At 51.1% G+C, this 23537-nt stretch overlaps 1 protein-coding gene across 1 annotated transcript; it reads left to right on the forward strand.

The window, feature by feature from the left end:
- The first annotated feature begins 538 nt into the window (after nt 1–538).
- ZDHHC5 (zinc finger DHHC-type palmitoyltransferase 5) lies at nt 539–22836 on the forward strand. Its single transcript, XM_051966225.1, has 12 exons — nt 539–652; nt 4318–5537; nt 13064–13185; nt 13973–14130; nt 15207–15379; nt 15515–15617; nt 16035–16126; nt 17048–17180; nt 19690–19813; nt 20144–20253; nt 20371–21230; nt 21537–22836. The coding sequence occupies exons 2-12, from the start codon at nt 5434–5436 to the stop codon at nt 21700–21702; spliced, it is 2145 nt and encodes a 714-aa protein (XP_051822185.1). The 5' UTR covers nt 539–652; nt 4318–5433; the 3' UTR covers nt 21703–22836.
- Nucleotides 22837–23537: the final 701 nt, after the last annotated feature.

A 23537-nucleotide genomic window follows, 5' to 3' on the forward strand; every position in this document is an offset into this window, starting at 1 on the left:
ACTGGATATTGGAGTAGTAAAAGAAGGGCTAAGAAAGATGGAAATACTCCCCTCGCTACTTCCTTTTTTCCGTACACCTGCGCAGTATGCTCAGCTTCTACCCAATCGTGCTATACCCCATGGTCATGCGCGCGCCGCTTCGGCGTCTCGTGCGCGTACGGCGCTGCTCCCTGACAGCCAATCAGGAACGAGCGATCCGCGGCCACTGGGAGTGGGGTGGGAGGAAGCGGCGAGGATCTTGCGTACGCGCGCGCGCCTGAGAAGGAGGTGGGCGGGGGCGAGAGGAGGGCGGTCAGTGAATGGGAAAGTGGGCGGGCAGGCGGGCGGTGCGAGCCGCATGAATGGGCGAAACGTGCCCCGCGCGAGACCCGGCGCGCGCCGGGGCTCGGGCAGCCAATGGGAACGCGAGATAGCTCGAGACCGGCCTCTGAGGGCCAACGGCCGCGCGCCTGCTGCCGAGAAGGAGCGTCGCCGGGCTCGGGAGCGCGCGGGGAGCGGGGGCCGCGCGGAGCGGGGCGGGCGTGGAGCGTGCGGGGGCCGCGCGCTGCCTCTCACAACCCAGGCGGACGGACGGACGGACGTACGGACTGGCTGGCTGACGGCTGGCAGGCGGCACGGCCGAGGGGCGGCGGCGGCGGGCACGGCGCACGGGGTGAGTACCGGGGACACCGGCCCCTGCGGAACCGGAAGTGCCGGGAGGGAGGGTGGGTGACCTCCAGGGAAGGGGGAGCCGGGGCCGGGATTGCCCGGGGACCTCACCCCCGGCCCACCTCGCCTCGGCCGGCCCGAAGTGGCTGGTGAGCGACGGACGTGCGGCCGCCGCGCCGGGCCCGGCCCCCAAGGGTTGGGGCCCCGTGGCTGCCGTCCGGCGTCTTATCTCCCTTCCCCCCGGCCTTCGGGAGCACGGCGAATCCGGGGCTCGGCCCCCCAATACTCCCACTGTCCAGCGACTCCCCAGGCCGGGGGCTCCCGCAGTGCCGGGAGCGCTGCCCCATTTTGCCGATGGGGAAACTGAGTCGCTGAGGTTACACAATCTGGCTCCGAAACTAATTCTAGCCGGGCGAACCCCCTCGGAAGGACCCTGCGCTCCGGGACGAGGGGCACCCTCTCATCCGGGTCTTTCCCAGGCAAAGGTACCCTCTGCCCCCCGATTCGAGGTGCCGTGCCCCGGGCAGCTTGGCCCTCCCCCGATGGGTCTCTTCCCGGAGCCCCCCGATGTTCCCGAGTCGTCCTGTCCGAGTGTGGGACCGCCTTCTCCTGCTGTGGTCAGCCGGGCTCCCTTGGGCTTAGCGAGCACTCCGTGTGCCCTTAGCCGGGGTCGCTCCACTGCTCCCCGCCTCGGCCGCCTGCTCTACAGTGGGACCCTCGGCAGACTTCATCCAGCTTTTTGGGCAGATGAGGAAACCGAGGCAGGCAGGATGAAGGGACTGGGCCAAGGTCACTCAGCCGGCCGGGGTCTGAGGCCAGACTTGAATTCAGGGAGAGGAACCGGCGCCGCCTGGCCGCCTCAGGGAGCTCTGGGGGGTTCTGGGTCTAGGGGTGGACACGGTTCTGTCCGGCTCTTCCCCAGGTTGGTGAGTGCTTTCTCCTCCAGCTGTTGTGTCTTGGAGAGTGACCCGGATCACCCGGGGAATAAGTGCCTGGGCCGGGCATTCCGGCCGCGCCGCCTCTCCTGTTACCCCGCTTCTTGATTAGGAGTGTTCCTCGTAGCCTCGGCCCCTGTCCCTGTGTGCTGGTCATTTGCCATTCCTGCTCTACCGATATCTCGGGTATAGCTTTTAAACCTCCCCTCCCCTATAGCACTGTAGCCACTTTCTTAGAAATTGTATTTGTATTTGTGCTGGTATCTCGGTGTCGGATCCATTCTTGCAAGAACCTCCCCTGTTGACCAGGATTGATCTCTTGCCATGGAAAGACCCTTTCATTCAGCCCTGTCGGAAACCACACTTCTTTCTGATGGGACCGGGAGCAGCTTCTCCACCTTTGCTCCTTCCTGGATTTTATTCTGCTTCCTTTTGTGTAAATCCCTCAAGCATCTGGTGTAATGCTCAGTTTGTGTTTGTCTGCACTGTGCTTCCAGTATCTTAGCTCCTTTTCCAACGCTATCTGTCTATAGTATTGAGCCCACATTCACAGTCATTTCCCAAAGCACAGTATGAAATAATATCGTATTCTAGACTAGCTGACACACAGTTATACTTGGATTTCATCTCCTCTAATCTCTGGAGTTTCTGTGCAGTTTCCTGTGTGATGAAGAATTGCAGTTCTTTATCTAGTAGCTGACTCCCTTGGTCCCCATTCCTAAATTCCAGGTGGTGTGAGTTCACTGTTGGGAAAAGAGCTGGATGCTTTGGGAATTGGTATTCACCGGTTCCCTCCCCAAATTGAGGCCTTTAATTCTCAGTCCCGAGCCAGTCGATCTTTCTGCTGTTTTCCCTAAAGCTGAGGGATAAATAGATGAGTAAGGATAGTTAGATCCTTGCTTGTGAGAGTAGAATGAAAGCTGGCCTGGAAGTCTGAGATCTGGATTCAAATCCTGCCTGACACATACTCATTTCGACTCTGGGCAAGTCACTTAACCCCTCGGTGGTGGGGGCAAGCCTTTAAGACACTGAATTGCCAAGAAAGTCCCAACCGGAATCGGTAGCCTCGGTTTTCTTCTAATCCCCTATATCAGTAAAATCATAAGTTCCTCCCCCATTCTCTGTTCTATGTCCCTGCATCTGAGTAAGCTGAAGATTTTCAATTCAATTCAATTCATTCACTTGGAAATCATGTTTTCTAGATTATCTCCTTGAACTGTGGGTATGTTTTAATTGTGGCTTACTTTTTTAAAAGCCTGCTTGAATGGAAAGCAAAACAAAGAAACCTTTTCTTGTCGTTTAAAAACAAACAAACAAACTACTAGTTTAGGTAGTAAATCTAGAAGGGAGGAGCTGACCCCTGAGGGCTTCCAGCTGCAGAGGTGGGAGAGGAAGTGTTTCAAGTTTTTTGTCCTGGTGTCCCCATTATTGCCGTTATCTCTGGATCTGGGAGGGTAATGGAGGAACTCAGCAGATGGGAGGGAAATCAGAACTTTTCTATCCATGGAGGACCTGGAAAAAAGTCAGATTCTTGACTTGTGGTCAATTGGCGATTCCTGTGGTGAGCAATGGTTATTCCAGAATTGTTTTGCCCTATCTGGCCTAGTGTTGGTTGTAGAAGAATATGTATTTGTGGGAGGTTAAGGGGAGCTGCGAGTACTCCCAAGTTCTGATTCAGTGACTCATTGAATGGCCTTAAGCACATCTCTAGGCTTAACTTTGACTTAGTAGGGAGGCAGGCAGTGTGTCATCACATAATAAGAGTAAAGTGCTTTGAGATCACCAGATGAAAAACATTCTATAAAATCCAGAGGCTAGTGTTACATTGCTGCTGTCATAAACAGTAATAATTGTTACTGTTAATCACAATTAAGTAGGTGGAGCTGAGTTTACTTCTTAATGGGCCGTTTTAAGAAAGAACTGTTGAAATTTGTTTTTAGGATTGTTAGTTTACATTAAAATAGAGTTCAAAATACGTTCAGTTCTTTACCAGTTATTTTTAAGTGCAAAGCTCTGGTTTCTTTCATAAGAATTCTCTGATTTATCTAAGATAATTACCCAGCCACTATCTCTTTAGAGAGGGGTTTAAAAAAAAAAATTATAAGATAGAAGGAGAGGGGGTTAGTACCTTATTTTGATTTGGATATTATTTTCTTCCTTGGTTGTAGTGGTAATAATAATAGCAATACACTCTTGGCTTAAAGGGTCTAATGGCTCTTGTATGAGTTTCGGTTTTACATACATGAAGTTTGTAGCTACCCATTTGTGTCTGGTTGGACTTGTCAGTCCCGCTCTAGGGTTCAATGATTCTGCTCAGTGAGCTGGGGCACAAGCCCTTTACCTTCCCATTAGGATTGAGGTTATGGATTTGAAAAGGCAAAGTCTCTGATCTCTCTGTTTGGATCTGAGTGAAGTGTGGAAGAGGAGGGGTCTCTGTAGAAGAAATACTCCCTGAGAAGGCAGCCTGTTGGGTTAGAGCAGGGGTCCTCAAACTTTTTAAATAGGGAGCCAGTTCACTGTCCCTCAGACTGTTGGAGGGCTGGCCTATAGTAAAAACAAAAACTTTGTTTTGTGGGTCTTTAAATAAAGAAACTTCATAGCCCTGGGTGAGGGGGAATAATCGTCTTCAGCTGCCGCATCTGGCCCGAGGGCCGTAGTTTGAGGACCCCTGGGTTAGAGTGTTTTCCTCATGTTTTTGGAAAGCTTTGTGGCTGAATCTATTTGTTTTCTCTAGGTGACTCCCAGTGACCCAGCTGAGCTTCCCCAAGAGCCAGAGGGTGAAGAGGAGAGAGCCCAGCAGAGTTTAGGAGACCCTGACACAGAAGAACCTCTGAAGCTTTTTCATCGGCCATTATCTGCCAAAACATAGTCAAGTGGACCCAACGCCTTTATCTGCCTTTGACCAAGTAGAGAGCATGGCTTCTGGGATTTCAGATTTCCTCTTTGATTTACATGAAGTCTACAGAAACGGTGGCCCTTGACGGGCTTTGGAATAAAAGAAAGAGACCCAGGATAGACAGGCTCTCCCTCCCGTTCCCTTCTCCCCACCCCCTTCAAAGGAAGGATTTACAGCTCAACCTTGCAGCAGCTGTTGCTCAGCTTTAGCCGCCAAGAGGGAAATAAATAAAATTAAACCACCATTGCCAGGCAGCCGGTCCTGGTGAAATTGAGGTGTGGGGGATGTGGCACCGAGAAGACTACTGGAAAGGGGCAGAGATTGCCATGGAAACAGACTCTGTTTGAAGCTGGAAGGGGGACCCACCTGAAGTTTCTGATTTGGATTAAATTTGAGCAAGACCTAGTGTGTAGGCCCATCCCGTACTTTTGGAAGCAAGGCAGACTCAGTGTCAGTCGGAGGGGCATCGGTGCCTCTTAGAGGAGTCCCGTCAGCAGCTCTCCTCCATTGCCCTGGGTGCCATTCTTTCCTGCCCTTTCCCCTCAAAGGCCCGTATCCCCCCATCCCCCCATGAGCTCGGGCCGGGTCCTGCCACCTGCCCAAGTTCTCGGCCAGCAGCCATTTGCATGCATACAGTCCACGGCTCCTTTTCCCCTTTTAAACTGTCCACGCGGTGCTGCTTAATCCCCTCTCCTGCCTCATCTCGGGGAGGGGGCTTTTCAGCCGCTCAGTTCTCCTTTCCCCCTCCCAGCCTTTTTGTTTCATTTGCAATCCTCTGACCTTTGCTTTTCTTTGGGAGGGGGAAGGGCCACGGTTTTACACTCCAGCCCTAGGTTTCCTTCTGGGCTCTCCTTCCCCCCATCCCCACTGACCCGCCTCCCATTTTCTTGCCCGTTCTGCCACTGTGTGGGCCTGGGCTATGCGGCAAGGCAGATCTTCCAGCAGAGCTCCACCATGCCCGCAGAGTCCGCAAAGAGATTCAAACCCAGCAAGTATGTGCCCGTCTCGGCAGCCGCCATCTTCCTAGTGGGAGCCACCACACTCTTCTTTGCCTTTACGTGAGTTTGACCCTAGGGTGTCCTCCGAGGGAAGCAAGGGATAGGCGTTCCCTGTGGGTGTGACTGGGGAGGGGCGCGGTGGACTGGCAGGGAGGGGGGCTTTTGGGTACCCAGGGAGATAGTCACAAAAGGAGGAGTAGATGGGATCAGAATTGGCAGATTTCGTTTTGTCGGACTCTCTGGTGCTTTATAAACCAGTTTCCCATTCCATGGAATCCTAGATGGCTTCCCATTATGCCACAGAGCCCCATCATTAGATAATCCAGGAAGGGCAAGGGCGTGGGAAGAAGCTGTCAGAGAGATCTGAAGAGACTTAAGCAATCAGTTGTGAATAGCGCTGTTTGAGGGAACCAGGAAGCTTGAAGTTCTCCCGACGCTACAGCTGGAAGGATTCTGGCCAGGTGTCCCGAATCCTCAGACTGGTAGACTGGGAGAGGTCAGGAGTTTTTGAATTGATTGATGTTGTGCTGCAGCGACAATCGTGGCTTTTGCTAAATGTCTTCACCTGCCACTGATGGTTAGTCCTTAGGCTGGAGAAGTCCGAGAGCGTGCCGGAGCCCAGCAACCAAGTGTTCTGTCTTGGAGAAGAAGCCTCCATTAGAACATCTCTGATATAGGGGCATATAGGAAGCTTTTCAAGTTCATGTTGGAGTGAGAAGAAATGATGGGAAGCTGGGCACTTGAATGTCTTGTCTCCCTTGCTTCTGAAAGTCAGAGTTGGGGTTCTCCCTTTGTTACTGGACAGAAATCCAGGAGATAACAGGAAGTTGCCCTTCATCCATCGATTCCCTTCCTTGTCTCTTGTATGCTACCCGACCATCACCCGGCACCCACTGAAAGTTTTTTTTTTTTTTTTTTGGGGGGGGGGGGTGAGGATTTTGTCATAAAGTCTAACTAGGCCAGACATCAGAGGCTAAAGCCATTTGGGTCTGTTAGATGGCTCCGAATGATGATTTTTTTAGAATACCCAAGTCTTGAGAACTTTTTTGCCATGGTAATTTATTTGTGGCTGAAAGCAGATGAACACAACATCAGAACTCTGTTATCTACATTAAGTTGCTCCTGGGGAAAAAAATAAGCAATATCATGGATTAGATAAAGAGCTAGAAAATGGGAGGGACTCGTTTTTGTTTGGTAGGGTAAAAGATACCAGTAAAGAAACTGCCTCTGAGTTAGGAAAGGGAGGAAGCCCTAAAAGTGGAAAAGAGAAGCCTTTCTCTAGGGGCTAGAGAGGTCTGGATTTCCTTAGGTGATCTGAGTTCAGTTCCCACCTCCAGTTCTCGCTGGGTCTCAGACCAGGAGGTGAGGCCCTTCCAGGGCCGCCTCTCTGAGGGTGGACCTGAGCCTTAGTCAGTGTCAAGGATCTGAGATTTTGTGGGTGTGAGAATGAGCTCCACCCAGGCAGATGAAACTCAACTAAGATAAGCCTCCGCCGCCCGAGGCTCTTGAGAGAATTCTAATCTGGAGTCTTCACTACCCCATGCTGCCTCTTCTCTTCTCTTCTCTTCTCTCTTCTCTTTCTCTCTTCTCTCTTCTTTCTTCTCTCTTCTCTTCTCTCTTCTCTCTTCTCTTCTCTCTTCTCTTTTCTCTTCTCTTTCTCTCTTTTTGATAAACTTTGAAATGCTATAAAAACATGAGTTAGGTTATAAGTTTGATGAGAATTTTGAAATCTGCTTGAACAAAATCAATGAAGTGATGATCAGCATCTGTCTTGTGGAGCTAGCCAGCTGAAGTCCTATTCTCTTGTAGCGGGTCTGTCTGAAAAGTGGGAGAATCTAATGATGGCCAGGCCATTTAAGCCCCATCACAGGGGAGAGGAGAACTCCATGGATCCCAGGGAGGAGCCGCTCTTCTCTGAAGAATAGTGGGTCCTGTATCCTGCTTATCCTTTACTTTCCCTAGGAACTGTTTTTTCCTGCATAAATTGTCCTTCATGCATTGGGCATCAGCAAAGAGGGCTGGGCTCACAGTGAAAGATTGAGTTTTTATTTCTGCTGCTTCATCCAGCAGGTAGAGCCAGCAGTTGACCCAAAGGATCTTACTATGGAACTCTTGAATTCTAGCAGTAGCAGTAACAGTTGGTCTTGGACTAGGAATATATTCTTAGATCTCTCATGGTATCCTTGAATATACCTAGAAGCTAAACAAAGGGCAAGATGTGTGTGGGTTTATACATAAACCCATACCCATATTAAAAAAAATCTAGGCAATTTAGGGTAGGTTAATGGGGATTCTTTTGATTTAGACAGTTGCTGAGCTGGACTGAGCAGGAGGCACCGTCTCTCCTATTTCCTGACTTGCTCATCAGGGACCAGTGAAACGTTTGCCTGGTTACACCAGTTTACCCAGAACAGAAATGTTCTGAAATAGGTGTTTCCTCAACTGATGGCTGAAACTGTGTAACCTACTTTTCCTACATGCTTTAAAACGTTCTCCTTAGTGCCAGTGCTTTTGGGATTCTTAGTGGGCCACGGTCCCTTCAGCCTCAGGCCAGGAAAGAGGATGAGCTTTGGAAAATAATAGTAGTTAACTCTGGAGACCCTATTAGTCTTAGGGGGAGTTTTGAGAGGTGAGATTGCCTTAACTCGCAACGAAAGGCTCCCTCCCCAGAGCTAGTTTCTAAATTGTTTGGGCCTCCTCTCTCTACATTTTAAGAGAGGCAGCCCTCCTGGTTTTCTGCCCCTCGTGAGCCATGTCCTTATCCGTTAGGAGCTCTCATCTTTTGGTCTTCTGTCATTTCTCCCACAGATACTAGATAATGAACTGAGCCATCAGCATTCTAGAACAACTGCTCCCCACAAGTTCCTATCCCTCCCCCCTCCCCCCCAAATTCCTCTCAAGTTCTTTCTGAGACCCAAATCGAACATTTCATGGTTTGAAAAGCAGGAAGGAGGTCACAGCTGAAAGTAAACCAGCTCTTTCCTTAGTTTTATCTTAGCCTTAGTCATCCTTGCTTTTCGCTTCTCCCCCAATCTCCAGTCTCAGTATGCTGCTGTGTAAGACCCACTTGTGGGATCTAGGAGGCTGGGAGTGAGAGGGAGAAGCTACAGAAGCCTGTGGGTTTCAACTAATTAGAAATAATTTTCCCTCTCATTTGTTTCATCAAGCAAGGAGAGGCTGTATTCATGAAGCACCAGTCTGTCTCACGAGTAAAAAGATGGGGTGTTGGCTGGGGGATGTGCAGAAGCCCTTTCATCCCACTGGGAACTTGGAGGTATTCTTCAGTCTGTGCCTTGTTTTCCCACATTCTGAAGCTAAAGGGTTGTATTAGGAATTTGTGCTTGTGTGTTTTTGCCATTTTACCAAAAGGAACCAACCTGCCTGGTGGAAGAATAGACTTCTCTTATGATTTTTTATGACAAGAGGCCTGATTTCTTTTGGCTTCTTCCTTCCTCTTTCCTTTCCTTTCTCCCTTCTCTCCTTCCTGTCCAGGTGTCTGAGGCTGGATTTGAACTCAGGTCCTCCTGACTCTTGCCACTGTGCCAGTAGTTGCCCCCAAGCCATTCTAATAAATTGGAATTAATAAATTCGAATATTTCTGAACAAAGAGACAGTGTAGTAGTAGAAAGAGTCAGGGTCAGAAGTCTGGGCCTCTGGGGAGCTTCCTGGCTCAGTTCTGCCCCAATTCTGGGCAAGTCACTTGTCCTCTCTGGACCTCGGTCATCTAAAAGGGAAGGAGGGAGGCTGGCCAACTTCCACGCTCCCTTCCAGGTCTGAAAAGCCTATTTCTAACTCACTCGGCTCGTCACTATCTTCATTTGTAAAATTGAGTGGGGGACAAAAGTATGTTTGCAGTCATCATCCCTCAAGGGGATGCTCAGGGACTCTGTGGCCTGGAAGTCCAGACCGGCTGGTCCTTTGGCACATTTCTTCTTCTGGTCACCGCCCAGCCCTGGCAGCTGGAGATATTTGGGAAGTCCGGCCGGTCAGGGTTCGGCTGCTGCTCTTTGGCTCTCTCATCTCCCACAGCTCCCACGGCACCCCACAGAAGAGGGCTTGGAGCCTCAGCGCCCCAGAGCTGCATCCGTCATGACACTGTCAGTCAGATGCTTCCACTATGCCAGGCATTGGTGGCATGTGCCTCGGTGCCCACCTGTTTCCTGCCTGGAGGAGCTTTTCTTCCTTTGAACCTCAGACAGGAAAAGTGGAATGGCATATAGAGGGACTGGAATGATAATTGATGATGATGATGGTGGGTAACAACGTTTCCTTGTTCCTTTTAAGCAATGGGTGTTCAGTGTGGGGCCAGGTGTTTTTTAAGAAGCATTCCAAGATCATTGGACATGTGCCCTTGTGCATTCTTACACTGGATTGGACAGCCGAGGGAACACAGAAGCTTGGGAGAGATCGGTGCCTGAATTCCCCATGGCCACATAGTGAGGCCGTGAGCAGCCCACTCCTCCCCATCCCCCAGAATCCCAGTTCTTTGCTGTCCATTCCTTGTTTTGGCTCTCCTGGAGAGAGAAGACTTTGGCCAAGTGGGCAGTAGAACCCGTCCTCCCCTCATTCCATTTGGTCTTGCTTGACAGAGTGGGCAGAGAAACCTGTTTTTCCTGGGCTGGTGTAGGTCGAGGAGTCCTGTCGTGAGTCAGCCAGCCTTCTGGGCTAAGGCCGCTCCCCAAACCTCAGGAGCTCTGTGATTATTGCCATGGGCAGAGGACGAGCCCTAACAACGCCTGTTCTCAGCCCGTGTCTCATCTCCCCTCTCAAAGGGAGCAAATTCAGACAGGCTGCTTGGGGTGGTCACCCCGGGCCTGCTGGGTACCATAGCAACACGGCTCCTCCCCAGGCCAGGAAGGAGCAAACCTGGCTCGTGCACGCCCCTCCTTGGTAGGGCATTGTGATAGCAGGGACGCAGGCTGGAAGTAGAAGGTGCCTTGGCAGTCTGGGAGCCGGAATCCGGGCTTTGCTTACTGACATTGGTGCTCTGGAGGGCTTCTTTCTGTAGGGGATAGTTTCTCTTGGTGCCAGATTAGGATTTAACTCCATACACCTTGGCTGGAACAGGTTTATATTTGAAGATATTCTGAGGGGAATAAAGTCTGTCATCTGGAGAAGGGTACCTAAAAGATCTGTGAACTGGATGAGAGAATTTGGTTTAAAAATAAGGCAACCCAGTGATAAAAGGGATCAGGAAAATTGGCATATCCTCTTATTTAATAACTCCCCAGGAACCTCAGGCCTCCTGAGGGATGAGGGAAACTCTTGTTTCTTTTATCAGAAATTTAAGAAAAGCAGAATGGTCTCTGTTCCCTCCCGAGAAATGATTTAATCCTCCTTTCCCCTAAAACAAAACAAAGAACATAGTTATCTCCTATGGTATCCACAGGGATTGATTAGTGTTACCCTCCTTCCTTTTTCAGTTTTCTTCCTTAGGAAGAGATTACAGGAATAGGCAGCATGAGGGTCAAGTATGTCACCCTCTTTCCCCCCCAGAAACAGAAGAGGGGGGACTTTTGAGGGGAGGTTCCAATCTTGGCGGACTGGTTTCCCTCATCCTTTCCCCTGCAAGATGAAGGACAACAATCCTTAGGGTGGAGTTGGATAGGGGACCCTCCTCCACAAGTTTCCCATCCCTTCCCATCTGAATTTTTGCTTCTGTCAGCCCAGACCCTCAGGGCAGAGGATCCCTTTGTCCTTAATTTAGTGTGAGGTACTTTTCTGGTGGGAGTAGAGAGGACTGGACTTGAGCCCGCTTGACCCCTGAGGAGATCAGCAGGGGAGACCCTTGGGGCTTTCTGAGGGCAAGTCAGAGTATGTCCTCCCGTACTTCCAGGGCCCCGGCCAGCCCTGTTCTTGGCTGTCGTCAGGGCTTTGTTTCCTCAGGTCTTCCCCGAAAGCTTTCCTGGGGGGTGGGATGACTTCTTTGGGGGTCTCTTGCCCTCTGAGAAGCTTTCCCTTCTGTTGGTTGATGGAATCCTCGGCCCCTCTGGATTAAGCCATCGGGGCCATCTGGCACCTTGTTCTCTCAGCGCCTTCGTTCCTTACTTCAGACCAGGCTAGGAAAAGGGGACAAGGACACGTGCTGCCCTAGTTGGGGGATTAAGCTTCTCGCCACAAAGTAGATTAGTGTATTATGCCGCCGTCTTCCACGGCCTCTTGAGCTCGGCAAGCAGAGAGTTCCTTCTCTCAGGAGGGACATCCCGTTCAGCGTAGAAGTCGGAGCGAGGTTCAGATCTCTCTGTGATGCTTATACCTTTGTGACCAAGGGGAGGTCACTAAGGTTCTCTGTAAAATGAGATGGGCCAAATGGAAGATGGAGGAAGGGAGTGAACATTTTTAGTGCTTTATCTTTACCCGTCATGTTAATACTTTTGCAGGGATCTCATTTGATCCTCACAACACCCCTGTGCAGTGGGTATTTTGATTATCCCCATTTTACAGTTGAAAAAACTAAGACAAAGAACAGTTGAGGGACTTGTTCAGTGTCTGAGGCTGAATTTCACCTGCCGTGTTCCTGAGTCCAGAACCAGCCCTCCAGCCGCCGCACCCCCAGCTGTCTCAGAACCCCTAGTTCTCGGTCTCGGCTCCTGGTGGTTCGGGCCTTCCCAAGCTCTCACCTTCCTGAAGGCTCTAGACAAAGGCAAGACTTGGGGAGGACTTCCTCATGGAAAGAGCTGAGCCATGTTCCCCATCTCTGGCACAAGTGAGGCTGTTCCCTTTTGGCAAATTGTTTTCATGCTCTTGTGAGTTGGCTGGCTAGGCTTTTCTAGTTTCCCTGTCCCTGTCATTATTCAATTAGGGTTCTTTTAGTCTGAGCCTCATTTGCTCTGATTCATTTTTAGGCCTGAAGAGTCTTGGGGGAGAGGAGACAACTCCTTGCTGTTTTGTCAACCTTCTCTTGAATAAAATTCAGTTCAGTCCTTGAAGAAACTCTGCGCCCCTGAGAGTTGAGTGGGAAACATTAGCCATCGGGACCCAGAGTCACCTGGGAGTGGGGGCAAGGCAGGAGAAGCAGGCGCAGCCAGCGTCAATTGCTATGAGCCCGTGTGTGAGGCAGGAGGACATGCCTGGGATTCAGAGGCTGGAAAGGGATGTGGTCGGTGTCAGTGCCACAGTTTCTCCTGCTTGGATAGGAGGGAGGCAGGCGTCCCCCAGAGGAATCATCCTCTGGTGTTTCTGTGGTCACTTTCCTTAGTGGGCAGAGAACAAGCAAGCCCATGTGGGAAAGGGTCACCATGGAGGATTCTTGGACACCGGGGAATCAGACCCGCTGGTCTAGAGGTTGGGAAATAGCAGTGGGGATTCGAGAAAGGAAAGGAAAGGGAAGCCTCCAACCAGACGTAGCGTGGTTCCGGGAGCCGAGCCAAAGACAGTTCCCTCTCTGTTGGTTCCCCTCCTGGAGTAATGGCAAGGAGAGCCCTCAACCTCATTCACTCTGCATTGGAGACTGGTTGGCAAAGGGATGGCTTTCTCCCAGGGAAAGCTTTGTCGTACTCCTCAGAACGTGGGCTATGGATCAGGCTGCTAAGGGAGATCTGGCACTCACAGGGGCTCCTTCTCCCTTTTTCCTCTTCTCTGCCCAGGTGCCCAAGGTTGAGCCTGAATGTGTCACCTGCAGTGCCCATCTATAATGCTGTCATCTTCCTCTTTGTGCTGGCCAACTTCAGCATGGCCACCTTCATGGACCCAGGCATTTTTCCCCGAGGTAAGACCTCCCTCTTCTCTTTGGGCACTTCTCTGAGGAGCAAATTTAGTTACCCCTAGGTCTTAGGGGTTTGGCGATGAGGGGATTTATTTATGCACTAGAAGCAGTGACAAGACTAGGGTTTTGAGGGACAGGTATTCCCAGTTTGTTATCGGTGACCTTTGTGTGTGGCATAAGGCACTATAAATCTGGAGATCCTTTATGTTGGCAAAGGTGACTTCCTGCTGCCACACCCTCCCCCACCCCTTTCTCCCTCCTGATTTCGTAATAAGTGGTAGAAAGAACGAGTCCTTGGGCTGAGATAGGGAGCCTTGTTCCCTAATGCCTTCATTCTTGGTTGAGGGTCAGCGCCGGATTAGACGCAGTTTGTAAAATAGTTGTTCCTCATGGAGCTTGTAGGCTGCTAGGGCAGATGAGGCCCACGCTGCATTCTCGCTTGTGCTGGGCTTATTTGTCTCACCAGCAGGACAAGGATAAAGTATCCGAGGGATTCAGCAGCGGGAGTGATCACTTCTTTCTCTGGAGACTAGGGAAGCCTGGAAAGACTCGGCTTGGGAGCTAAGACTGGAAAGATGGGCCGGCTTTTCATTCATGGGATAGGGTGGTGGTTCCATCTAGAAGGTCCGGGGGAGCCGAGTTGGAAAGGGAAAGAACAAAGTCTGCTTGGAGGATGGGAACCTCTCAGCGTGGCCACGTGGAGGAGCGTGTTGGGGAAGGGATGCTCTCGGTGGGTCTCCTCCACTGGGCCCATATTTGTGGGGGTTCAGCTATCTTTCTCCTATCTCAGCTGAAGAGGACGAGGATAAGGAGGATGATTTCCGAGCCCCACTTTACAAAACGGTGGAGATTAAAGGGATCCAGGTTCGAATGAAATGGTGCGCCACCTGCCGCTTCTACCGCCCCCCTCGCTGCTCACACTGCAGTGTCTGTGACAACTGTGTCGAGGTGAGTAAGGGCCTTGCTGAGGAATGGGGTGCAGCAGAATGCCCTTTTCCGTGGCGGCTGTCTTCCCATCAGCTGGCAAAGCCGAGTTCTTTTAGCCTCTGGAGAGAGACCCAGACCAAATAGCGTCCATTAGTCTTTGGGCTCTCCTGGTTCTGTCCCGCAGCCTGAGGACACCAGCTTGATGTTCCAGCTCGGCATCAGAGGCCATGATAGTAAATGTAAAATGTTTAAAGGTTTGCAAATCATCTCTTAGACAGGATTTAATTTGCCCTCACAGCCATCCTGTAAGGCAAAGGCTACAGAAGTTATTATCCTCATTTTATAGATGGGCTCAAAAAGATTGTGTCTTGCCCATAATCGTTGAACTAGTAGATTCAAACCTGGGCCTCTCTCCCCCTCTCGTCATTGTTTCCTCTCCTCTCCCCCCGTCAGTGTGGCGCACTGCCGTAATCGGGGTGCTCTCTGTACAAGAGGCAGGGGACAGTGATGTCTCAGAAGGAAACCTGCTCCCTGGAGCCCAGCCCCTCCCTCCCTCCCCCCCTCCTGTGGAGATTCCAAGCTCCACTATCCGCTCTCCTTGGATCTTTTGTAAACCTCTTCTTGCCTTCTGCCCGTGGCTAAATTCCCTCTTGTTCCCTCCTGCCTGACTTCTTTGGTCCCTATTACAAGATGCTTCCCACTTGTCATCTTTTTCCCCTTGACTCTTGCCTCCTAGCCCCTCCCATTTTCCTTAAGCTTCAAGTAGCCGCCAGATCCTTCCTGTACCTGCTTTCATCCAAGCCTCTTTTCCTTTTGGCAGAAGGGTGCGGCTGATCCCTTGGCTGAGTCCCATAGCGGGTCAGCTGGCATGGCCATTGTAAGGGAGAAAGTCACACCGGCTCCTTGACATTGAGCCACTGTGGCCTTGAGGTGACTTCTCAAGCTCGGGGAGGAAGGAGGGCTGCCTCGTTCAGAAGTGGCCCCCCGAAGTCCTGGCCACACGAGCTCAACTCGAGGCTGTGCCCCCTCCTTTTGGGACTGGAGAAGGCTGATGGGCTCACAGCCAAATGTTTTGACCTTTCTATCTTTGCCCCTAGGAATTTGACCACCACTGTCCCTGGGTGAACAACTGCATTGGGAGACGCAACTACCGCTACTTCTTCCTCTTCTTGCTCTCCCTCACGGCCCACATCATGGGCGTGTTTGGCTTCGGCCTGCTCTACATCCTCTACCACATGGAGGAGCTCTCAGGGGTCTGCACGGCCGTCACGTATCCTTCCAGATGCTCAGGGTGGGGGAGAAGCGGCCCAGAGGAGGGGTGGGGGTGATGGCACAAGGAAAGTCCTGAAAGTAGCTAATGTCAGCTCATGTCACTTGAATGGTTCCCTTGACTCTCAGGCCTCAGCATGGCAGTGATGTGTGTGGCTGGCTTGTTCTTCATTCCTGTAGCCGGCTTGACGGGGTTTCATGTGGTGTTGGTGGCCAGGGGTCGCACAACTAACGAACAGGTATGAAGGATTATGGGGAGGGGTTGCTGAGAGACTTGGGGCAAGGTTTTTCAGACTTTGTTATACTTAGTTTTTTTTTTTTAAATAGTATTTTATTTTTCCAAATACATACAAAGATAGGTTTCGACATTCACCTTTGCAAAACCTTGTCTTCCAGATTTTTCCCCTCTCTTCCCCCCACTCTCCAAGACAGCAGCAATCCAATACAAGTTAAACATGTGCAATTCTTCTAAACATATTTCCATATCTCTCGTTACACTGAGTTTTTTGTCCTAACATAATATTGTCCATAAGGAGTTATTGACAGTGGACCTTTTCCTTTGGGTGGTAGCTTGCTCAGCCCCATACCTGATTTTTAAACCTCCTTTCTGATACTCTATCATCTGAGTTGGCTCACAGTGATTTTTCTCTTCACAGGTTACAGGTAAATTCCGGGGAGGCGTAAACCCTTTCACCAATGGCTGTTGCAACAATGTCAGTCGTGTGCTCTGCAGCTCTTCGGCCCCTAGGTAAAGCCTTCCTCTCCAGCTCAAACCGAGGGGTTTCTACTCTAGGGCAGGGTATGATAGGTGGAGACTGAATTCAGTAGTGGCGTCCCCTTTTTGAGAGCCGGGTGGCTGTCACGAGGAGAGATGGCTGCCCTATTAGGTCACCCAAGACTTCTGCCTCTCGCGCTTATTTTGGCTATGGCCGTAACCTACTAATTGAGGTCTACATCAAGTCTCCTCCCTCTCAAATCCTACAGGTCCCAGAGTGACCTTGCTAATGTGAAGGTTGGTCTCACCACATCCCAGCCTTACTCCATATAGCCCTGTGGTTCTCTGTCACCTGTATTCAGGACAGCTCTTCTGTTGGGCTTTGTAAGCCCTTCACAGCCCAAGTCCGCCCACCTTTACAACTTCCTTCCCATCTTTCTGTGCAGTGAGCTTGGCTCGCTGTACTGGATCTGGGCCCTTTCTGTGGCCATCCCCTAGACTCTCAAGACCCTCCTCCCTCCCCTCTGCTTGGACTCCCTTGTTTTTGTAAAACTCAAGCTGTATTCTCTACAGGAAACCTTTCCTCAGTTTTTAAGTCTGTTTTGCATGTGCTCAGTCTCCCTGGTAGAACATAAGTTCTTGGCGGCCAGGATGGTTTGATTTTCATCTTTGCAACCTTTGTGCTCAGAACAGTGCCTGGCACATAGTAGGTGCCTAATAAGTAATGATTGATTGGCTGGATCTTTTTTTTTCTTCTTTTCTATTGAGGGATCAGATTTATATTTAGTGATCTGAATTAGGGATTAGCCTTCAGCCGCCTCATCTTAGTCTAATAAAGAGGGTTGGCTCAGTGCAAGTCCTCGGCCTATGTTATTGGTGGCCCTTACAATGCCTGGCACGTGATAAGGGCTCAGAAAAGGATCTGTTGACCAATCGTTATCCTTTGACTACCAGGTACTTGGGGAGACCAAAGCGAGAGCAAACAATCGTGATCCGGCCTCCTTTCCTTCGACCAGAAATAACAGATGGACAGATTGCTGTGAAAATTATGGACAACGGTATTCAAGGGGAACTCAAGAGAACCAAGGTGAGAGTCTAGGGCAGGATGGGAACCGCTACAAATCATTTGCATAATCAACCACAGGTGATGAGCTGAAAGCTGGGTACCTGTTTCAGAGTTGATAATTGTGCTTGGCCTGAGAATGATGGTACAAATATCCAAATGACCTTTGGCAGAAACAGAGTTCCCCAGCCCCCATCTATGGGATAGGAAGTAAAGTCAGGAGGGAATCGGTTTCCCCCAGTGATGAGGAAAAGTTTGTGACATTCTGCCAGTCTTAAAATTACCTCTTCGTCCTTCCTTGACCTCTAATGGTGGAGTGTGTCATGGATTCGTTCTGGTGAAATTTACAGAACTCTTCTCAGCTCATGAAGCTCCTTGGTACAGGGAATGAAGATAGACAATTCTTTTTTTTTTTTTTTTTTTTTTTTGTGAATTTTTATATTTAAATTCATTGGGAAAAAAAGAACAAGATTTTAAAAGAATGATTAGAAATATTTGTTTTGATAGTAATATTCTAAATGTAATTGCTTAAGTCAAGTTCTGGAAGCCAAAGAAGAAAGTTCAAAATGTGTTGTTGAGATAGGAAATGATTCATTTTGGCTGGAGAGGGGAGCGCTGTGTGGATAGCATTGGGCAAGGTTGGCAAACGGTGCCCAATGGGGGCACCCAGTGAATGTCAGGCAGCAGTTTTTGAACTTGAGTCAGCAGGCCATTCGATGATGAGCCCAGGAGAATGAGCAGTTTTGTGAGGAGTGAATGGGAGTGGGAAGAAGTTGGTGGCAGAGAAAGCTCTTGTGAGCACATTATCACGCCAAGTACCAGGGACCAGCACAGAGGCCATCGAGACAGCCCCTGCCCTCTAGTGTCTTGCCTTCTTTTGGGGGAAAAACTGCATGTGTATTTGTGTACATATGATACACATAATTTTTTAAATGATCTTGTTTTTAATGTACCTTTCTCTCTATTCTTCCCTCTTACTCCTTCTAGAGAACTGTGTAAGAAATAATTTTTTAAAAAAGGAGAAGAGGAGAAAAAAATCCAGAAGAGTCACACAGATAGGAAGTGTTGGGTGTCCTCCTGACTTCAGGGCCAATAAGAGCTCAATAAAATCCCCTGAAGTCCTCCCCCAAAATTCTGTAAACGAGGTGGGATTGGGGGGTGGGGGGTGGGGAGGTTTCTTTCTCTTTTACTTGGGGCTAAACTTGTGCTTTCTTCAAACCCAGTGATCTTCTGGTAACTCCAAAGTGCTGCTGTCCCAGCATTTCTTTCTGATGATGACCTCCTTGGGGTTTATGCTTAGCAGTAGACTCTGTGGGTGTAAGGATGTGGATATTTATTTTTAGCACTTTATTTGTGCAATTCCTAATTGTTTTTCAGAATGCTGGTAAGTGTACCAGCATTGCACTAGTGTGCCATCTCCCTGACTCCTAACAGAGACTTTGGATCTTTTGACATCTTTTGCAGTTTGCGGGCTAAGAGAGACAAGTGCAGTGTTTCGATTTGCATTCTCTCATTCTTAAGTGATTTGTAGTATTCTTTCTGGGAAGTTAATAATTCATTCTTCTAAGAATTGTCCACATCTTCTCGTTTAGTCGTTTTCAGTCATGCCGAACTCTTTTTGACTCCATTCGGGTTTGGAGGGATTGGCCTTTTCTTTCATTTGGCAGATAAGGAAACCGAGGCAAACAGGGTGAAGTGGAGGATCACCCAGCTAGGGAACGTCTGAGGCCGGATTTGAACTCTGAGCTTTGTCTCCAGCCCCAGGACGCTATTCAGTGCTTCCACCTAGCTCTCCCATTTACATCTTTGCACTCCTATTGAGGAATGGATTGTAGCCTCACATTTCTGTTATCTGCACATCTTGGATATCAGATTCCATCAGAGATATTTGAAAAAAACAATTTCTTTTTCTTTTTGCTGAGGCAATTGGGGTTAAGTGACTTGGCCAGGCTCACACAACCCAGAAGTGTTGTGTGTCTGAGGTCAAATTTGAACTCAGGTCCTCCTGACTTCAGGGCTGGTTCTCTATTCACTGCACCATCTAGCTGCCCCACAAAACCATTTTTCCCCAGGTTGATTGCTTCCCTTTTTATATTCGATGCATTTGTTTTGTTTGTGTGGAAGCTCTTCAATTCCATGTAATCACAGTGGACTTTTGTAATTGCCTCTGTGCCTATGAGGTATATGATCCACTTCTTTCTAATAGGAACTCCCAAAAACTCCTCACAGAAGGGGTAACTGGCAGGGGGGGAGCCGTAGATGGAGCTGATGTCCGGGAAGGGGGGAGGGAGCTGAGAGCTCATGTGTCAGGGTCGAGGGGATGGCAATGGGAGGAGAAAAGAGGGGAACAAATGAATGAAAGAATGAATTCGTACTGAATCGTTGCCTTGTGGGACAAAAGGGCCTTTCTGTATCCCAGCTGTCCTATCTGTTTAGAAAAAGACATCAGTTGTGACCTCTGCTTCTCCCTCATCCTTTAGTTTCACCAAGACTGTTCTTCCATGTCTGATCTCTTCCTTTTTGCAAATCTTAGTCCAAGGGAAGCCTGGAGGTAACAGAGAGCCAGTCTGCAGATGCTGAGCCCCCGCCACCTCCGAAGCCGGATCTCAGTCGCTACACGGGCCTCCGGACTCACCTCAGCCTCGCCACCACAGAGGGTAAGAGTTTGCTGGACACGGCGGGGGGCGAGCGGGATGGCCAAGGACAGCGGGATGGGGGAGGTGGGGTAAAGAAGTCGTAATCCCTCTGTCCTCCTGCCATGCCATGGGAACGGGGCTCAGACCTCTGGAGGAGCTTCAGATTCTCCCTTGGCCCAGGGCTCTCAAGAAGAGGGAGAAGGGCAGGCAGGGTACGGGGTGAGCCCGTCCTAAAAGCCCAAGTCCCTTAAGTCCTTTCCTCTCGTGAGACTCCAAGGAGAGAATTCTGGGCCGGGCCCCACCACCCTAAAAGTGACGTGTGGTCGTTGTGCTTGTGGATTTCTCCCACAGATAGTCTTCTGAGCAAGGACAATCCCCCCACACCCACCATGTACAAGTACAGGCCCGGCTACAGCAGCAGCAGCACGTCCGCGGCCATACCTCACTCCTCAAGCGCTAAGGTACGAGACCCTGCCTGGGGGGTGGCGGGGATGCTGACTTCCTTTGGGAGGTGGGAGCCCAGGCCCGCGAGTGGAGGGGGGCTCGCGGGCCAGATCTTGATGTGCCTCCTTCCTCAGCTGAGTCGAGGAGACAGCCTGAAGGAGCCAGCCTCGATCGCCGAGAGCAGCCGCCACCCCAGCTACCGGTCAGAGCCCAGCCTGGAACCCGAAAGCTTCCGCTCTCCCACCTTTGGCAAAAGCTTTCACTTTGACCCACTATCAAGCGGCTCACGTTCTTCCAGCCTCAAGTCGGCCCAAGGCACGGGCTTCGAAATGGGCCAGCTGCAGTCGATTCGTTCCGAGGGCACAACTTCCACCTCCTATAAGAGTCTGGCCAACCAGACGCGCAACGGGAGCCTCTCTTATGACAGCCTGCTCACCCCTTCTGACAGCCCTGATTTTGAGTCGGTGCAGGCAGGGCCAGAGCCAGACCCCCCTTTGGGTTATACCTCTCCCTTCCTGTCGGCCCGGCTGGCCCAGCAGCGGGAAGCTGAGAGGCACCCCCGCCTGGTGCCCACCGGCCCTCCGCCACGCGAGCCCTCACCCGTGCGGTACGACAATCTGTCGCGCCACATCGTGGCCTCCCTTCAGGAGCGGGAGAAGCTGCTGCGCCAGTCGCCTCCTGTCCCTGGCCGGGAAGAGGAGCCCGGACTGGGAGACTCTGGCATCCAGTCGACGCCAGGTTCTGGCCACGCCCCCCGTACCAGCTCATCTTCGGACGATTCGAAGCGCTCGCCTTTGGGCAAGACCCCGCTGGGCCGCCCAGCCGCCCCCCGTTTTGGCAAGCCGGAAGGGCTTCGGGGCCGGGGACTGGGGTCCCCTGAGCCAGCCCCAACTGCCCCTTACCTAGGCCGATCCATGTCTTATAGCAGCCAAAAAGTCCCATCTGGTGTCCCTGAGACAGAGGAAGTTGCCTTGCAGCCATTACTGGCACCCAAGTAAGTATCGGCGCCACCCGTAGGCTTCCTTTGCCCTTTGTGCCCCATATGACCGGCTTCTGAAGCGTCCTCTTCTCCTTATCTAGCCGGGTGTCAGGAAGTACAGGGCTGTGCCCTGGGTGCCAGGGGAAGTGAATGTGCGAAACCCCCCAGACGAAGGAGGGGGAGTGAATGCTGGGGGAGGCTAAGGTCGAGTGGCCTTTTTCGTGTCCGAGGCTCGCTGGGGAGACACCATTTTGAGGGGGTGGCCTCGAGGTGGGTCTGGCCTCCTCACTGCCTGATCCCTATCTGTCCTTCCTTCCCCAGAGACGAGGTGCAACTGAAGACTGCCTACAGTAAATCCAACGGGCAGCCCAAGACCTTGGGCTCGGCCTCCCCTGGCTCGGGCCAGGCCTCCCTCAGCAGCCCCACCCGAGGAGGAGTCAAGAAGGTGTCGGGGGTGGGCGGCACCACCTATGAGATTTCGGTGTGAGCCCTTGGCGCCTCCGTGCCTACACCAAAGGGCCCTGAGTGGCTACCCTGCTCCCCCCAAAGGGGCTCCCCTCTCCTGCATGGACACTTTTCAAACCACAGATCCCACGAGGATGAGGAACTTTTACAGACCACAACGCTGGAGGCAGGGGACGTGGGGGAGAGTCGGCACCCACTGCCCAGGGCGGTGACTCCTGTCTGAGAATCAGCCTCCTCCCCCGAGCCCTCCCCACCCCTGGGCCAGACTCAGTGGACATTTGTGCAATTGCTTGCCCTGGAGGGAACCGGATCGTTTTTAAACCAGAAATAATTTTTTTTATTATTGTTACGGATTCTATTTTTTTCCTCTTCTGCGTTACCAGGTGTGTGTGTACATATATATATATATATATATTATATATATATTATAAATATCAAAGAAATTCTATATATACCCTGGGATGAGGAAAGGGGAGAAGAGGGGTGAGCATCAGGAGAGAAAGGGGAGCTCCCCCCACCCCCGCCCGTCCCTCAGACCATCAGGAAAAGGGTTGGGGTGTGGGACCTTCCAACCCAGCCCTTCCCTTCCCTGTGGCCCCTCTCTTTCCCCTCCCTTCCCCCAGTCATCACCACTGAGGAGCTTGGGAAGAGGAGAACAAGTGAGGACACTCCCCTCCATGGTGGGGAGGGGGGACTTGGGGACGATGCAGTTAGTTTTATAGTCTCATTGGCACTTGATTTCCTCAGTGGGCAAGGCCCTGCCACCTGCCCCCTGGCGAAGTAGGAAGGAGTTGGCCTAGCTCAGCTCCCATATCATTGGATCCCAACCAACCCCAAGGGGGCTGTGGAGGCGGGCAGCCTCCCCCAACTCTCACAGTTGAGTTTGCAAATTCAAGGCCGGGAGAGAAGAGTCCAAAAAGCAATATTTCTCATCACATGCCAAAAACTGGGAACAGAGAGAGGGGGGCAGGCCCAGTCCGAGCCTCTCTGGCTTCCTTGGGGATTACCTTTAGCCCAACTCTCCTGGGTGGCAGGGGATGCTGGGTCCTGGCTTCAGGAAGGGGGACCTGCCTCCCTCTTGGCAGAGGCCCTTTTATTTTTTATTCTGATTAGCCATTTTAAACCAACAAGGAATAAAAAGAAATCCTGATCTAAATCTGCCGCCCTGAATCTGTGTTCTTTCTGGTCTTGCCAGTTCCACCCTTTTCCTGGTGGGAGGTGGCCACTGGGGCCGTTGGCCTCTGCGGGTCCAGGCTTGGGGCAAAGCTGCTTCTAAGTGATACCCGCTCGACTTGTCTCTTTTGGAAGAAGTGAATGAAGTTGACCTGAAGAGAGCCCGAGCTAGGGCAAGTCATAACGAATCAGGGGAGTCAGTCCAGGTTTTCAGGGTGTTTAATCTTGGTTTCACCTTTGGAAAGGTGTAGCACCCGCGGTAGCTGCCAACTAAGGGCCCTCACCACCGCCCTTATCCGGTCAAATGTCAGGTGGGGTCGAGGGCCACCTGCTGGCACTGGGGGAGAACTACGGCTACCCTCTGGCATGACCTCTGCTGCAAAAAATGGGGTTACCCCTCTGCCAGGTTTAAGGGGAGAAAAAGGTCCTAGCAGATTTATGGAATCTCTGTACTCTCTGGGTAGCTGAGGAGAATGCCTCACACACACAGCACCTACCTTTGCCAGAGCTTTGCCTTGAGAGCTCACTGGTTCAGGACCCATCCTGGTTAAAGCCTGACCTGCCCCCAGAGGAAAGAGATCGGGCCATCAGACAACGGCTCCATTTAACTTTAAAAATGGGGAGGCCGGGAATTCTCCACACCTTAAAGTGCTAAGAAACCCTCAAGTGATAAGACTTCTTCCT

Source organism: Antechinus flavipes, chromosome 6 (assembly GCF_016432865.1).
Source record: "Antechinus flavipes isolate AdamAnt ecotype Samford, QLD, Australia chromosome 6, AdamAnt_v2, whole genome shotgun sequence".
NCBI classification, from domain to species: Eukaryota; Metazoa; Chordata; class Mammalia; order Dasyuromorphia; family Dasyuridae; genus Antechinus; species Antechinus flavipes.

Excerpts from the sequence above, each read along its gene's own strand:
- ZDHHC5 (XM_051966225.1), top strand. The coding sequence starts at position 5,434 with ATGCCCGCAGAGTCCGCAAAGAGATTCAAACCCAGCAAGTATGTGCCC. Across the intron at positions 16,127-17,047 it reads TGCAGCTCTTCGGCCCCTAG|GTACTTGGGGAGACCAAAGC; the intron begins GTAAAGCCTTCC and ends TTTGACTACCAG. Across the intron at positions 21,231-21,536 it reads CAGCCATTACTGGCACCCAA|AGACGAGGTGCAACTGAAGA; the intron begins GTAAGTATCGGC and ends TTCCTTCCCCAG.